General features: G+C 40.7%; 1 protein-coding gene across 1 annotated transcript in view; it reads right to left on the reverse strand.

Annotated features, from left to right (window-relative positions):
* The window catches only part of LOC129708469 (polycomb protein suz12-like), a 56,517-nt gene that overhangs the window by 28,412 nt on the left and 10,235 nt on the right, over positions 1-17,870 (reverse strand). The window contains exons 4-5 of the mRNA XM_055654271.1: positions 3,184-3,252; positions 1,379-1,428 (exon numbers count right to left, since the gene is read on the reverse strand). Coding sequence (XP_055510246.1) covers positions 1,379-1,428; positions 3,184-3,252 — 119 coding nt within the window. The remainder of the gene's footprint in view (positions 1-1,378; positions 1,429-3,183; positions 3,253-17,870) is intronic.

A 17,870-nucleotide genomic window follows, 5' to 3' on the forward strand; every position in this document is an offset into this window, starting at 1 on the left:
CAAACACCTGTGAAGTCATGTGTCCCAAACATAAAGGGCCTGTCCCACGAGCATGCGACTCCATGCAGCAAGCGCAGCCTAACGTGGTCGCTTAGCCGTACGGCCTCGCGGGGCCAGTCCCACTTAGATCGCCACATGGGGAAACCAAAATGTATAAAAATGGCCTATAATAAAAACTGACAATGTGCACTTTAACCACATGTGACCTTTTCTATTACAAATCTCAAATTGTGGAATACAGAGGCAAATAAATAAATGATGGTGTCCCAAACATTATGGAGGGCACCGTATGTAGAGTGTACATGTTTATCCCAATTACTTAAAAGTACACAATAATACGCCACTGCTCCACCCCGGGTTCCCTGGGACTTTAGATGACACCTTTTAAACATCTTGTATCTGGTTCAAATGGCAGCACGTGCAGTTGGACAAGTGAGCCCAGCCTATGCTTCATCTTCACAGAATACCTATAGTTCATTATTCTAACTTATGGGACAGTAATTATGAACTCCAACTGTGGCCATTTTTTCACCCCAACTAGGATCACCAAGAAAAATACTATCAAGCACAGAGTTGAGTCAACACAAATTTAGCATCCTCTTGGTTTCTATGCCTCAACGCCATAAGCAGCAAATGGTAAAAGTTTCATTAATCTGCATTACTAAAAAGATAATCCAAATTAATAGCGTGTGTATTCAATAGACAATAGGTGCAGGAGTAGGCCATTCGGCCCTTCAAGCCAGCACCTCCATTCAATGTGATAATCACCAATCAGTACCCCGTTCCTGCCTTCTCCCCATATCCCCTGACTCCGCTATCTTTAAGAGCCGTATCTAGCTCTCTCTTTAAAGTATCCAGAGAACCGGCCTCCACCACCGTCTGAGACAACTGTTTGTGAGAATAAGTGTTTCCTTGTCTCCGTTCCAAATGGCTTACCCCTTATTCTTAAACTGTGGCCCCTGGTTCTGGACCCCCCCCCCCCCAACATCGGGAACATGTTTCCTGCCTCCAGCGTGTCCAAACCCTTAATAATCAATAAGATATCCTCTCATCCTTCTAAACTCCAGAGTATACAAGCCCAGTCACTCCATTCTCTCAGCAATGGTCAGCTTGTGCATCTATATACAGCAATAGTCTAATTTATACCATCTGCAATAGTCCACATTTTATTCCTGTTTATAATGAAAATGTAGGAGTTCCAACCCCAACCAGCTGTCCTCCTTTGCCTTCCTACTGTGTCCACAAAACAAAATTGAACTGGAGATCGCCTAATAACAGGTACTATTTTGAATAGTGTATTTTGCTATAATATGGATCAATACCACTTAGCAGGAGCCTTCATAATGCTCTATGACCCAACAAAAATCAACATACATACCATTTTTATGGAAGAAACCGGTAAACGTAAGTTGCAAATGAGCTGTCAAACTGGGGAGAAATTTAAAAAATAATAATTTCCTTGCAGTGATGTGTGTGCGCATAAAAACAGTAATTCACTACCTAAAATCTAATCACACAATCCTTCAAAGGCATCAATTCATTTTTGCAACACAACTTAATAGCTGACATTGCACCTCCATAGCTTGACGTTAATAGTTCTATTTCCACCTGACATCACCATACAACAAGAAATTCAGGTACTAATCATGAAACATGGTAAATTTTAATAGTGGAAACAGATCTCCACGCAATTATTTGGCATATGCAAATGCCAGGTGGCATGAATGCGTGTTGCCCAGTTTTATACATCTCCATGCTCTTAAAGACCATAGTTAAATCATAGTTAAAAACAGTTGCAGAATAGGAGCGTAGAGAAGTTACAGAAGGAGCGTAGAGAAGTTAAGATAGGCTTGCAATTATCTTTGGCCAAATCACAACTTTACAATTTTCAGATTTAACTTCACATGGAATCTGACAACATAAGAAATGTCATTCCTAATAAATTAGTGAACACAAATAGGTTTTTTTAAAGCAGTAATTACTGTGAAAAAATATAATTGTACCATGAAATTGACAGTAATTTCACAAATGTATATGTTAATACAATTAGAAAAAAGTAAAACCATTAAAACTAATGTTACTGTTTTTTAAATTAATCTAATTTATTCAAAATGTTTGTTATTTTAGTTAATGGCATTAATATGAAAAGAGGTGGCAGAAGTTACTCAGAGGACTGGGCAGAATCAATATGGATTTTTAAAAGGGAAATGGGGCTTTAAAAGTCTCTTGCCGCTTTTATTAATTTACCAGCACAATAAATAATGGCAAATAGGGTGTAGTGCATATAGACTTTCAGAAGGCCTTTGCTAAGGTATCATGTAAGAGATTATACTAAATTAGATGTTGAGGGGAGCCTCGAGAAAACGTAGAATCTTATTGTAAATAAGATCCAAGGAAGGAAAATACTCCCCAATTTTCAATGACCAAATCATTGGGACTTCTCTTCCTTCCATCATGGACATTGGTTACAAACGCTGTCTGACAAGAGCTAAGGGCATTACCAGAGCCCCCACATACCCACAGTATGGACTGTTTACACTGCTGAACTCTGGGAGGAGGTACCGCAGCATGAAGAGCGGGACAACCAGGTTCTGCAACAGCTTCATCCCCCAGGCCATAAGACTATTGAACTCACAATCAAACCGATGCTAGAACTTTCTTATACATTGCAACTTTTAAAAACTTTCCTATATATCTATTTTACAGAACTATGCACATGAAGCACTTTTTATGGGCACACTAAGCATTTTTACTGATCGCCTGATATAAATGTTATATTCTGCTGCTACTTTGTAGAGTCAATGCAACGAAATTTTGTTCAATGTGCACTGTGTTTATGTGTATACCTGAATGACAATTAAAGTTATATTCATTCATTACCATTGTTTGCATTTAATTAACTGTGACATACTGAGATTTGCCAAAGAATTAAACAAATTTTGCACATCTGCTAAATCAGTGCTTGGATAGTTCCTTCAGACACTTGCTCTCTCTCACGCTCTCTTAAGAACTCCATATACATCTCTATTCCCACATAATCGTTGCAGTTCGATGGTAAAGCAACATTGCACAGACACAAACAACACACTGATGAGCTGGCAGAATTCTACTAAAATATTTAAGGACAAAAAAGACCACAATAAACTCCCAAACATATATGCAACCACCGTGAAACCAACTTACCTGGGAGATTCCTGCTCTCCCCTCATTTTTTCTACTTTGGCCAGCATATCATTCACCTTAAAGGTCTTCCTGCAAAACAAAGTTTTAATTTTAGACATTTAACTCGTCTATTAAAACATAGGAATGGGATAACACAGGGACATGCCCTTCAGCCACAATGCCTGTGCCAAATATGCCAGTTAAACTAATCTCATCTGCCTGCACATGATCCATTTTTCTGCCATTCATGTCTTTATCTAAAAACACTATAGTATGTGCACCCACCACAGCTAAAACTTTGTGTAAAGAAAAGGCCTGCACATCTTCCCTCACCGGAGACTTTCCCCACCAGTTGAAACATTCCAACATCTATCCTGTTAACCCCATCAGGATGTTAAATGCTTCATTGTTAATCCCTTATTCCTCTAAATGCCAAATAATGCAGATCTAATGTTTTAGTTCTTTGTAATAGGACAACCTTCCCATTCCAGGATTTAGCCTGTTGAATCTCATCTACACTGCCTAGAATGCTGACACATCTTTTCTTAAATAAGAGTTATAAAATATACAGTACTCCAGTTCAGCTTCACCAACATGCTCTAGAATTGTAAAGGGCATGTCCCACTTATGCGATTTTTCCCGGCGACTTGCCGGCACCAGTCATAGTCGCAGCACGTCGCCGAACATGTTGAAAATCCAGCGGCGATCAGAAAAAGGTACGACTCTTTGGGCCACTACACACGACCATACAGGCGTCACGTGTCGACATGTCGCGGCGTCACGCCTGCATGGTCGTGAGTAGTGGCACAAAGAGTCGTACCTTTTTCTGGTCGCCGCTGGATTTCCAACATGTTGAACATTTTCAGCGATTTCTTTGCAATCTTTCCCCAATCTAGGTAATAATACACCTTTTGATTTCTCCTACCAAAGTGCATGCATGATCTTACTTTTACACATTAAACACCACTTGTCAAGTTTTTTCTCAGTTACGTTACATTTCTAATCCTGTTGCCGAGCCCAAAATTCTCAGAGCATGTTCTTTCAGTTTAATCAGTTAATTTTTACACCTTCCATGATTGGTCAACACATGCAAAGGCAATTGTAAAGAATAATGTAACTACTATCATTTCAAAAATATCGCAGCTTGGTTATTCAATAAAGGGATGATTGAAGATTCCCAACTTTTTGGCCTAGTTCCATGTAGCCCTTGATACCCTGATCTTTCAAAAATTGGCATTCAGGCTTAGTATCCAAATAAAGTAATCAAACTAAATTGCCTGCAAATTAATTGTAATCAATCCAAGAATGGTTATATAAGGAAATACCACAGCACAAGTAGCAAATATAAAGGAGATAGATCATTTTGATCATCAGTCTGGAGAAGGGTTGCTCTGCACCCGCTGTGTTTCTCCAGCACTTTTGTCTACCTTCGATTTCCCAGCTTCTGCAGTTCCTTCTTAAACACATAAATCAGCCTTCCCATCCTCCCCTCATTCACCCCACCTCTACCATGCTGTTCTCAGAAAAACAACAAGAATAAACAAGGACCATTTTCACGCTAATCATTTCCTCTTCTCCCCTCTCCCACCAAGTAGAAGATACAAAAGCTTGAAAGCACACACTATTAGACTCAAGAGCAGTTTCTATCTATCTATTCACAGACTACTGGCCTGTCCTCAAACAAGCTAGGGTGTTGTCCGGACCTTTCAACCCACCTAATTGCTGACCCAGCACTATTTTCAATCTGTATTTTCTCTAACTAATGTTCTAATGCTGTAACAATATATCCAGCACTTTTCACTGTTTATACTTGTTTATTTATGGCTTGATTGTATTCACGTAGTGTGATTTGACTGTATAGCACACAAAAAACGTTTTTCAATGTATCATGGTAAACGTGACAATTATAGACTAATACACACACACACAAATCTTTGAGAACAACGATAAAAAAAAGTTACGTCTAAATGTCCATTTCCAACAGGCTATCAGATATCAGCAAACTATTGCTTGATGCTTTTCTAGGTATTATTAATTCAAATACTGCAACAGGAGACGTCCCAGCAGATGAACCAACGATAAACACAATACAACAAAGCATCTCATTAACTAAGTAAAAGCAAATTTCATGCGTCAAGCTGTTTGAACATATTTGGCAAGCTATAAATGTATTATTGTTGTTTTAATCCAGACTAAAGAGGCTGTCCCACTTGGGCGACCGAATCAGCGAGTTCAGAGAGTGTCTTCGACCTTCAAACTCGCAGCATGGTCAACACATGGTCCGTTTGCCTTTATCTTCCTTGTGCAGACAGCGCTCCCCCGCTTTCCCTGACCCCCGCCTTCGCTGTCTGTGTCTGTGTGTGGTCAGTCGACCCAGCTTGCGGTTTCAACACGGACGGTCGATCCAGCTCGAGGCTTTCCGGGCGAGTGCTCTCGAGCTTGAAGACACTCTTCTTAACTCGCGGATTAGGTTGCCCAAGTGGGACAGCCCCTTAAGTATTTTTACCCAAGACCAGATCAATGTAGTGTGGAGTGCAGGCATACGAGTATTGATGTATTAAGGATTTTAACAGCTATGAGATTCAAAAAAGGACAACAACAGATCTCACTTGGTGTGAACTGTCAGGCAATGTTATTTGCTGGTAAATATCCCTTGTCTGCACGTGGAGCATCAGGTTTTCCCCACCGAACTCAAGTCATCTACTTTCTGTGAAACCAGTGCGCATCCATGGAAGCATCAAGGGCACATCATTTACGCGAAATTCAGGTCTTCAATATCCTATCCTCATGGGATTTCTTTACAGCGTCATTTCAGAGAAAATTTAACAGATTTACTGGTCAATCACCTCACTGTGAAAACTGATAGTCTGCAAAGCACACAAAACGTTACAATAGTGGAAATATTGTATAGCATTCACATTTGCAGAATGTTTTGCATTTCCTTTAACACTTCACTTTAGGTATTACGGCAAGGATGCATCAATATTCCACTGCCATACAAAATAACGTCCTACAGTAACATCAGCTTCCATCTGTGTTATGGCACGGTTTATCCCTAAATGTCATAGCAGTTGTCTTAAATTAACTTTTGAAGGAATCAAATTACCTCAAAAAAACACAATATTATTTATTTTTACTCATGGGTGTAAACTACACTATACTCATGTTGCGGCAGTCCAGAACAAAGTCTCAAATCACCGCTAGAAAAAGATAGAATAAAAATTCACTCTTACAAGAGAAATAAAATAAACACCGCAGGCCACTGGCTCACAATGGGGGAGGGGGGGGGGGGGGGGGGGGGAGACACGCACACTTAATATATTCGCATTGAAAACTGACATAGCAATCCCATTGATAAAGTATCATTGTACAAGTATCAAACAATGCAAAAGATAAGACAAAAAATGCTGGAGTAACTCAACAGGACAGACAGCATCTCTGGATAGAAGGAATGGGTGATGGTTCCCGTCAAGACAACTACTATTGCCAGAGGAAGGGTCTTGACTCGAAACATCACCCATTCCTTCTATTCAGAGATGCTGCCTGTCCCACTGAGTTAATCCAGCATTGTGTCTATCTTTGATGTAAACCAGCATCTGCAGTTCCTTCCAATGCAAAATCAATTACTAGTTAGTTGAAACAAAACCCTTTGAGTCTGCCTGCAGTACATTCAGAATCCTCTTGGCTACAGACCTTTCATCCATAGGAACTGAAGGAATGCATTTCTGCTTACAACACGAAACTGAGAAAAAAGGCTTGCAACAGAAAATCATAATAACGACCATTTTCTAGAATGCAACCACTCTGCAAAGCAGGGGGGGCACAGTTTTCCTTTCAAATAGACCCAGCTCTAGGGCTTTGTTTTTAACCAGATGATGCAAAATTCTGGCACGCTCCTTGACTTCAAATCCATCTAATATTTTCTAAACCCAAAGAAGAATTAGAACACAATCTGGCTGACATTACAGTTATATTAAAGACTTCATGGTCATGTACGCCAGCATTTATATTGAACATTAAATTATGCTCCCATAAACTTATCTTAGGGAAGATAATTGAAGGGGGAGGGGAACACGATTCATGACTAACATTTATTCCCTGCACAGCCAAAACCAAATTAAATAGACAATCATGTTGGAGCTGTTTGCGCATAATTTAGTTGCTGTATTTACGTGTAAAGCAGACCATATTTCAAGTACCTCGTTAGTTGTAACAAGCATCAAGGATTAGAAAAGCACTCCAGAAAATTAAAGTTTATTCATTCTCTCAAGCAAACCCATCACTACACTAAAACCCTGATCATTTCCAGACAGAACTGTCTCGACCCCCTCCAAAACACACTCAGCACATAGCTCCTGCTCCTACCTTCTTCATTCCCATTGATCTTCATTTCTCTGAACAATTGAAAAAGTTTACTCATTAACATGTGATACTGTAACCTGCCTCATTATTATATTCTCTCCATATCATCGGATATATTAACTGCAGCTTTACACGTTTCCTGCAAGGAGATGGCAGTGAAACTTCAATCATTCTCAATCCCTATTTCCACTTTGCCTTCATCATTCACTTACACTCAAGATTCCAAGAACTTGATAACTATATCTTACTCAAGATATTGTACCATCAACTCCGTAAAATCCTTTGAAATGTTCCCTACATTATAAAGATGCTTCATATATACAAATTGTTGATTCATAGGTCTTTAATGAAAAACCCTCCATACTATTTGCAATCACCATATAATGCTGCCAAGGGGGATTCATGTCATTTTCAGAAAGATCTGTATTTGATATGAATAAAATGCGTGGGAGTTTAATTCGACTCAAAATCCAACAATCCCCACCCCATACCCCTATCCTTCCCCAATTAATGCGGTAATGATTAATGATTCATGTGCTTGAAGCGGAAATTAATTCTGGTTAAACTGCCCAGTTCGTTTAGTAATGACAATAAAATATAACCGTTCTAACTCTATACATGGTAGTGTCAAAACATAAGCAGTGAGAAAAAAATGTCTACATTTAAAAAGTGTTCATTATTCACTGCAGTCCTGAAGATGTGCTGGCCAATGGAATGATACATCAGCTCTCTCAATGCATTCTGCCTCTCCCAACCCATGACTCCTGGCTACCCAATTAACATAGGCTTAATCACTTGACTGCTGCACTGTGCCCTAATGTTGATTTAAGACTACGCAATAATCGCTATTTTGTCTATGCTGAATAATCAAGTATATCAATATATTGTCAAACAAAATGGTCAGGATTTTGTTTCTACAAAAGGAGTAACTTCAAAATGCCAACTCTAAGAAATCATTGGGAAATATCCAGAAACACTACAAAACTCACACTGGAACCCGAGTTGATCAATGGAAAAAAAGAAAACAACTGACTAGCAATTCGGGACTAACATTTTGGTAACAGATGCTAACACATTCAGGACCACGGAACATAGTAAAAGATAAAAATGTATAATCCTAACCATATAATTACACTTGCTTCCTAGGGAATTTTTTATTTTTTATTTCACTGAACTTGAAGGTTTCTGGCGATTCTTAACATTTATTGTTTATCTTTAAATGCCCTGAACTGAAAGACAATTGTCTCTGCATTAATTGTCCAGAACGCTAACTACAGCGACTTAAATAGCATGATTGTACCATTAAATAATCTTAAGGCACCAGTCATTTATGAGTTTAAAGCATTCTCTTTGCTTGGATTGGAAAGTACTACAAAGAATGTCTTTATTTTCCAGCATCTGCAGTTCCTTCTTGAACATACTAAACCTTAGTTTAATTCCAAGGTAAGGGTAAGAATCTGCTGCTTCCAAACTACTGAACTCCAAAGCTCTGAACTACATAGACTTGGAGGCATATTGTGTGTGTGTGTGTGTGTGTGTGTGTGTGTGTGTGTGTGTGTGTGTGTGTGTGTGTGTGTGTGTGTGTGTGTGTGTGTGTGTGTGTGTGTGTGTGTGTGTGTGTGTGTGTGTGTGTGTGTGTGTGTGTGTGTGTGTGTGTGTGTGTGTGTGTGTGTGTGTGTGTGTGTGTGTGTGTGTGTGTACACACACACACAGAACTTTTTTTCCCTTGTTTATTATATTGTTTAGTGTACTATGTTCACATATTCTATTGCGCTGCTGCAAGTATGAATTTCATTGTTCTAAATGGGGCAAATGACAAGTTAACACTCTTGACTATCTGTAGAAGCCATGACTAGGTTATAACATAGAACTAGGCAAGGTTTTTTTACTACCACTCTCAGTTATTTTAATTGAAACAAGGCCCGCAACACACAATACATCCAACTAATACATTCCACCCGATAATATCACCATTACCAGCCCTTGCTGCATCCGACACCTGCCATTAGGATACTACCCTCAATTTAAGTCTACTGCTAATTCCCCTGGCCTGCACCACCTTCCATTTGCTCAAACTATTATGCCTTTCCAGGGAACTGAAAACCACACATTCATTTTAACCATGACTATGGACGACATATTCAAATTTAATCGTAAATCACGATGGAAACATTCCAACAATTTCAATCTCACTCTCAGTCTTATGGAGCATTCAGTTTGCAAACAAATTCACACCATGCTGTGAATTGGCTTGGATGTCATTTTCAGGCAGTGTTTCAGCATTCAAAAGGTCAACAGAACGAATGACACTCACTTGAATACTTTAATGTGAACTTCCACTCCAATGCCAACGGTTATCATTCATTTATTCCAGTTAAAATCATTCAGCACAGTAAATGAAACGAATCATAACTTTTTGTAGTATCTTGAGATAAAATCCGCTGTTTTCTCCAATGTTCCAGTTATTTTAAAGTGGAATGCATTTCCAATTTATTCATTGAAATTGCTTTATCGCATTTGTAACAGTATATAAAAGGCTAATGCTATTCTCCAAGTGTCTAAATAACTTCAAGCAGTGCTCTATGAATCAAGGCACATAATAAAATCGGAGTAAAATTTAACAAAATGTTTTAATGTACTACATTAGTTATTAACTGTAACAGCAGGTCAGGTTGTAAACAAGAATACCCCCCCCCCCCCCACCTGGGCAGACTGGCAGTTACACATTCACGCTCGTTTGCCTCTCCCCGACTCTGTCTGAAGAAGGGTCTTGAACCAAAACGTCACCTATTCCTTTCCTCCAGACATGTGACCTGACCTGCCAAGTTACTCCAGCTTTTTGGGTCTATCTTTGGCACAACCCAAACTTCCAATCCAAGACTGATTCCAAATAAAACAAAAGTATTTATGTTGAACTAAAAATCAGACCTGCCAATCATCTTGAAAGTAGTCAAGATAATGGGCCAGACTCACTGATGGTTTGCCAGTAGTACATATGCTGTCTTGCTGAAGGGCACACATCAATACATTCCAGACTTCCACACATGCACACTGCAGCACAGAAGTATAGAATACACTGGACATTAGATATCACCAAGACTGGAAGATAACTATGGCGGGATGCTTATATTCGGCATAAAAAAGGCAATGTACTGAATAATGGATACTGAATAATCAGAAATTAGAGTGGAAGGATCTTAGCCGAGAAAACTCAACGAGGATCGATTTGGGTGGAGCAACAAAACAATAAAGGACACAAAACATGGGTGGGAAACGTCAAAGTAAAAGGACACAGCATTAAATCAGGAAATCAGGAATATAATGATGATCATAGTTTATATTGTTATCAGGAAATCAGTTTAAATGTCAGCGAAGTATCACTCCCTGACGAGCTCAATGCGTTTTATGCACGCTTTGATAGGGAGAACACTGATGTGCCTTCCCGAGCCCCCATTCGCCGTGACGGTATTTCAGTCACAGCCACAGAGTCCGACGTCAAAAGATCCTTCGGAGGGGTGAACCCTCGGAAAGCACCTGGACCTGATGGCATACCCGGTCGGACCAACTGGCTGGAGTTTTACAGACATTTTCAACCTCTCACTTCTGAGGTCTGAGGTTCCCGCCTGCTTTAAAAGGGCATCAAAAATACCAGTGCCCAAGAAGAGCAAGGTGACGTGCCTCAATGACTATCGACCAGTGGCACTTACGCCTGTGATGATGAAATGCTTTGACACATATCAACTCCTACCTCGACAAGAACCTCGACCCACTGCAGTTCGTTTACTGCCCTAACAGATCAACGGTGGGTGTGATCTCACTGGATCCGCTCTGGACCACTTGGACAACAAAAACTCATATGTATTCATTGACTACAGCTCGGCATTTAATACAATCATCCACTCAAAACTGGTTACCAAGCTCCCAGATCTGGGTCTCTGCGCATCCCTCTGCAATTGGATCCTCGACTTCCTCATCCACAGACCACAGTCTGTCCGTATTGGTGGAAATGTGTCATCCCGATAACAATCAGCACGGGAGCACCTCAAGGCTGCATGCTCAGCCCCCTGCTGTACTCTCTCTATACTCATGACTGCGTAGCCGGACATAGTGCAAACTCCATCATCAAATTCGCCGACGACACCACTGTTGTGGGACGAATCACAGATGGGGACGTGTCAGAGTATAGAAGTGAGATCGACCAATTGACCAAATGCTGCCAGCACAATAACCTGGCTCTCAACACCAGCAAAACCAAGGAACTGATTGTGGACTTTGGAAGGGGTAGGATAGGGACCCACAATCCTGTTTATATCACTGGGATGATGATGGAAAGGGTCAAGAACTTCAAATTCCTGGGTGTGCACATTTCCGAAGATCTTGGGTAGACAAAAGTGCTGGAGAAACTCAGCGGGTGCAGCAGCATCTATGGAGCAAAGGAAATAGGCAACGTTTCGGGCCAAAACCCTCCGAAGATCTTTCCTGGTCCCAGCACACTGATTCAATTATAAAGAAAGCACATCAGCGCCTCCACTTCCTGAGAAGACTATGCAGAGTCGGTATGTCAACGAGGACTCTCTCGAACTTTTACAGGTGCACAGTAGAGAGCATATTGACTGGTTGCATCATGGCTTGTTTCGATTGAGCGTCCAGGAGCGGAAAAGGATGCAGAACATTGTGACCACTGCCCAGTCCATCATCGGCTCTGACCTCCCCACCAGGGATCTTTCGCAGTCGCTGCCTCAAAAAGGCAGCCAACATCATCAAGGACCCACACCATCCTGGCCACACACTCATCTCTCCGCTACCATCGGGCAGAAGGTACAGGAGCCTGAAATCTGTTACATCCAGGTTCAGGAACAGCTTCTTCCCCAAAGCCATCAGGCTATTAAACTGGCCAACAAACAGACTCTGAACTGTAACAGCCTATTGCACTTTATCTGCTTATTTATGTGTATATTGAACCGAATTGTTCTGTATTTTTGCTTACAATATTCTGTTGTGCTGCAGCAAGCAAGAGTTTCATTGTCCTATCTGGGACACATGACAATAAACTCTCTTGACTTGACGACTTACCAACTTAAGAATATGTGGAGGACAAATTCATGGAGTGTACAAGAGATGGTTTTTCAGATCAGTACTTCAAGAAACCAACAATGGAACTGGCTATTTGATATTTAATATTGTGTAATTAGGTGGTTAATAAAGAGGATAGACAAAAATGCGGGAAAAACTCAGCGGGTGAGGCAGCATCTATGGAGCGAAGGAAATAGGCAACGTTTCGGGTCGAAACCCTTCTTCAGACTGATGTGAGGGTGGGGGGCGGGAAGAAGAAAGGAAGAGGTGGTGCCAGTGGGCTGAGGGAGGGCTGAGAAGGGGAGGAGAGAAAGTAGAGACTACCTGAAATTAGAGAAGTCAATGTTCATACTGCTGGGGTGCAAACTGCCCAAGCGAAATATGAAGTGCTGCTCCTCCAATTTACGGTGGTCCTCACTCTGGCCATGGATGAGGCCCAGGACAGAAAGGTCGGATTCAGAATGGGAGGGGTAGTTGAAGTTCTGAGCCATCAGGGAGATCAGGTTGGTTATTGCGAAACGAGTGGAGGTGTTCGGCGAAGCGATCGGCAAGCTTACGCTTGGTCTCACCGATGTAGAGCAGCTGACATCTAGAGCAGTGGATGCAATAGATGAGGTTGGAGGAGGTGCAGGTGAAACTCTGCCGCACATGGAAAGACTGCTTGGGTCCTTGAATGGAGTCAATGGGGGAGGTAAAGCGACAAGTGTAGCAATTCCTGCGGTTGCAAGGGAAGGTGCCCGGAGAGGGGGTGGTTATGTGGGAACTTATGTGGAAATAAGTTCGGTAGGACACGAACAGGCAGAAACAATGGGTCTACCAGGACAGTCAGGTTTGTGGACTTTGGGGAGAAGGTAAAATCGGGCTGTGCGGGGCTGGGGATCGATGAGGTTGGAGGCTTGAGAGGGCAAGGAGCCGGAGTTGACAAAGTCAGTGATGATGCTAGAGATAGTGGCCTGGTGGGGTCATGGTGCAAGGATAAGTAGGAGGAGGTGTCTGAGAGTTGGTGCGTGGTCTCAGCCTTGTAATAAAGAACCTGGTTGTTCAGGGCGTGAAAGATTACCAATAAATGCAAAATATTATGTATAAAGACAGTGATTTTATTCTGAAGTACAAATAAAGCAAACTATGAAAACAACAGGCACAAGCTACCTACAGTATATTGGGAAACAACATTATAGACAAGGCAATAAACAAACTATGATACATTCCCTTTAGCCAAACAAATGTTCTAGCCATAGCCATCAAGGCTTGTGGTGTCAAACAAAACAAGTCATCAAGATTGGTAAATTTTCAAATTCAGCAAATGGAACCAAAGCACTGATAAAAGACAAAGTAGTCAATTGACAAAAAATAAGACTAAAAGCTTCCAGAGATGTCTAAAGGGGGAAGGAATAGTAAAAGCTAATGTGGGGTCCCTTCCGGACCCCGTCAAGCAAAACTATGTTGGGGAACAAGAAAATGGCAGAGATATTCAAACACTGTATGTAATTTCATGCAATACTAAGACGACATTCAGAAAGAGCAGAGTTCACATTTAAATTTATAATTTCTTGAAATGTTCCCAGATTGAAATGTAGCAAAAATCATCCCATTCTTTAAGAAAGGATGGAAAGAGACTGGAGGGAACTATAGCTAACTAAATTAGCAAAGCAAGATGCTGGAGGAACTCAGCAGAAAATCATCGTTAACAAATAAGTAGAATTGATAATGGTGAAACAGCTGACCTGTGTATTTTGACTTCCTGTCGGCGTACAACAAGGTGCTATGCAAGATACCGTAATTAAAATTGGAGTGCATGGGTCGTGAGCATGTGTGAATTGGTCTTGGGGGGGGGTGGGGGAGAAAGAGAGGGAATAGTACTTTTCCCAGGTTGGGAAAATGTGACCTATGTTGTGTGCATTCATTCATGTGGCCGGTTGTTCACAATCTAGATTAATGATCTGACTGAGATTGAATGTGCTATATCTAAGTTTGTTATTAATACTGAACTAGGTGGCAGTGAACAAGATGCATAGAGGCTTCAGGCAGAATAGTGACATTAAGTGAATGATGATAAATGGAATACAAGATAGAAAAATGCAACATCATCCAATCGAAGATAATGTGATTATTTTTTCATGCAAGATTAAACACCACTGGTGTTCAGACGGACAAAGATAGTAATCAGGCACACCTCACAATTAGGAAGACAAATTGTACGTTGGCTTTTATAGACAAAGACCAACTGTTTCAATTACATGGAGAGAAGGAATGGGTGAAGTTTTGGGCCTCGACCCGAAACGTCACCCATTCCTTCTCTCCGGAGACCCTGCCTGTCTCACTGAGTCCCACAGCATTTTGTGTCTGTCTTTGATGTAAACCAGCATTTGTAGTTCCTTCGAACAGTTTCAATTACATGCAGACTGCGCAAGCCCACATTTGGAACAGTGTGAACAGGTCTGGTCTCCTTACCCAAGGGAGGATGCACTTGGAATTGTGCAGCACAGGATCAACAGATCTATTCCTAAAGTGGCAGGTTTGTCACAAGAGATTAAGCAGACTACATCTGTACTGAAGGTAGACACAAAATGCTGGAGTAAACCAGCAGGTGAGGCAGCATCTATGGGGAAAAGGAATTGGCGATGTTTCGGATCGAGACCCTTCTTCAGACTGAAATCTGTACTGATGTGTTTAACAGTGAGAAGACATTGAAATGTTTTGTTTTAAAGCAGAGTGAACTTTTCCACTGGCTGCACTATGCAACCAGGTGACATCACCATTCACGACTGAAACATGGAGAAAGGCCTCCCTTTGATTTCCGTCAAGATCTGTAGATACTTGCTCATTCTTACTAGGAAAAGGTATTAATAGATTTGGGTAATCAAGCGATTTGGGTGTGATTGGTAATCCCTAATGCCCTTAATTTAGGTTAGTGTAGCAGAAGCAGTGCTGAAATAAACCATCATCTTAATGAATACCTGAAACCTATTGTTAAAGGTTAAAGCACTTAGTATCATTTTGACAAACATTGACCAAGAAAGGTGCATAATCTAAAAAGCTAAATACAAAAAAAAAAAGAAATTTCTGCACGGATATTGCTTCCATAAGAGATGTTTGAGATGCTGAATATTGGGCAAAAGAAACAAAATCATCCAATCCTAAAAGAGAACTGCCGCTATCTAGAATCAAATACCCGGAAGGTTGATGAGTAAAGGTTCGGGACGAAAGTGGAGAAACATAAAGGTGTGGATTATTTGAAGGTGTAAATTATTGAACCTGAAATTTCAAGTGGCAACAAGCCAACAGACAAAAAAAAAAAAGAGCCACGTGCTTTCTTTTCTTCATCCATCATTTTATCGGGAATATTTGCAGACCTCTATCCTTATATCCTCTCTCATTAGCATGTGCTGTCAGGAGGAATGGAGGATACATTCACAGCACCGGTGCACCTTCCCAACAGCAAGAGGGGTACCCGAAAGCTTTATAATGAAGCCCAAAACACTGGAAAAATATTGCTGTGCTCCAAGAACCGAGCAAAAGATTGTTAATCTGAAATAAAAAACAGGATTTTGACATGATTCACAAATTGTCAATATACAGGTAGAGCAAAAACGTAGGAAATTATTACCCTTCGGAAAGATGGATCCCGACTCAAACCACATCTATCCATGGGAGACAAAAGTGCTGGAGAAACTCAGCGGGTGCAGCAGCATCTATGGAGCGAAGGAAATAGGCAACATTTCGGCCTGAAACATTGCCTATTTCCTTCGCTCCATAGATGCTGCTGCACCTGCTGAGTTTCTCCAGCACTTTTGTCTACCTTCCATTTTCCAGCATCTGCAGTTCCTTCTTAAACCCCTCATCTATCCATGCCTTCCAGAGATGCTGCCAACCTTGTTGAATTACTCCAGCACTTTGTATATCTTTTATTAGGAAACCCAACAGGGTTTAATTTCCATGGACATTTTATACAAAAGTATTCTTCAGCTTTGGTAAAACCACAATTGAAGTATGATGTACAGTATTCATTATTATTTATGGGTTATCTTCGAGGGAATGCTACACAGGCAAGGCTTGAATCCACTGGCACTACTTAGCTACAGCACTTTTGTTAAATAAAGCTACACACTTTCAGCAAGCAGTTGCCCAAATCAGTTTTCAATACAAAAAAACATAGAATTTCATTCATAAATCAGTGTCATTTTATCAGGATGACAATTCAATATTGAATTACACCATCTAAATGATTAACAATAGTGGAAACCAATGTATAGATTACATGATACATGGACAATGAGCTAACAGAGAAATTGTCCATTTAATCAACTGATCCTAATACTCAGAGAGGTGGGAGACCAAAGGAGAAGGGAAAGCTCAAATCTAAGTCCAATTACAGTGCCCTCCATAATGTTTGGGACAAAGACCTGTCATTTATTCATTTGCCTCTGTACTCCACAATTTGAGATTTGTAATAGCAAAAATCACCCGTGGTTAAAATGTGCACTGTCAGATTTTAATAAAAGCCATTTTTTTATACATTTCGGTTTCACCATGTAGAAATTACAGCTATGATTATACATAGTATCCCCATTTTAGGGGATGTGTTTGGGACACATGTTTGGGACACATGGCTTCATAGGTTATAGTAATACCTCAGGTGTGTTTAATTGCCCCCTTAATGCAGGTATAAGAGAGCTCTCAGCACCTAGTCTTTCTTCCAGTATTTCCATCACCTTTGGAAACTTTTATTGCTGTCTATCAGTTTGAGGACCAAAAATTGTGCCAATGAAAGCCAAAGAAGCCATTATGGGACTGAGAAACAAGAATAAAACTGTTAGACATCAGCCAAACCTTAGACTTACCAAACACAACTGTTTGGAACATTATTAAGAAGAAAGAGAGCACTGGTGAGCTTATTAATCGCTAAGGGACTGGCAGGCCAAGGAAAACCTCCACAGCTGATGACAGAATTCCCTCTATGATCATCATTGATGATACAACTGCTGATGGTAGTAGCATAATGAATTCTGAAATGTATAGACACATCCTATCTGCTCAAGTTGAAACAAATGCCTCAAAACTCATTGGCCAGCGGTTTATTCTACAGCAAGACAATGATCCCAAACATACTGCTAAAGCAACAAAGGAGTTTTTCAAAGCTAATAAATGGTCAATTCTTGTGTGGCCAAGTCAATCACCCGCTCTGAACCAAATTGAGCATGCCTTTTATATGCTGAAGAGAAAACGGAAGGGGACTAGCCCCCAACATAAGCATAAGCTAAAGATGGCTGCAA

The sequence above is a fragment of the Leucoraja erinacea genome, chromosome 23 (genome assembly GCF_028641065.1).
Source record: "Leucoraja erinacea ecotype New England chromosome 23, Leri_hhj_1, whole genome shotgun sequence".
NCBI classification, from domain to species: Eukaryota; Metazoa; Chordata; class Chondrichthyes; order Rajiformes; family Rajidae; genus Leucoraja; species Leucoraja erinaceus.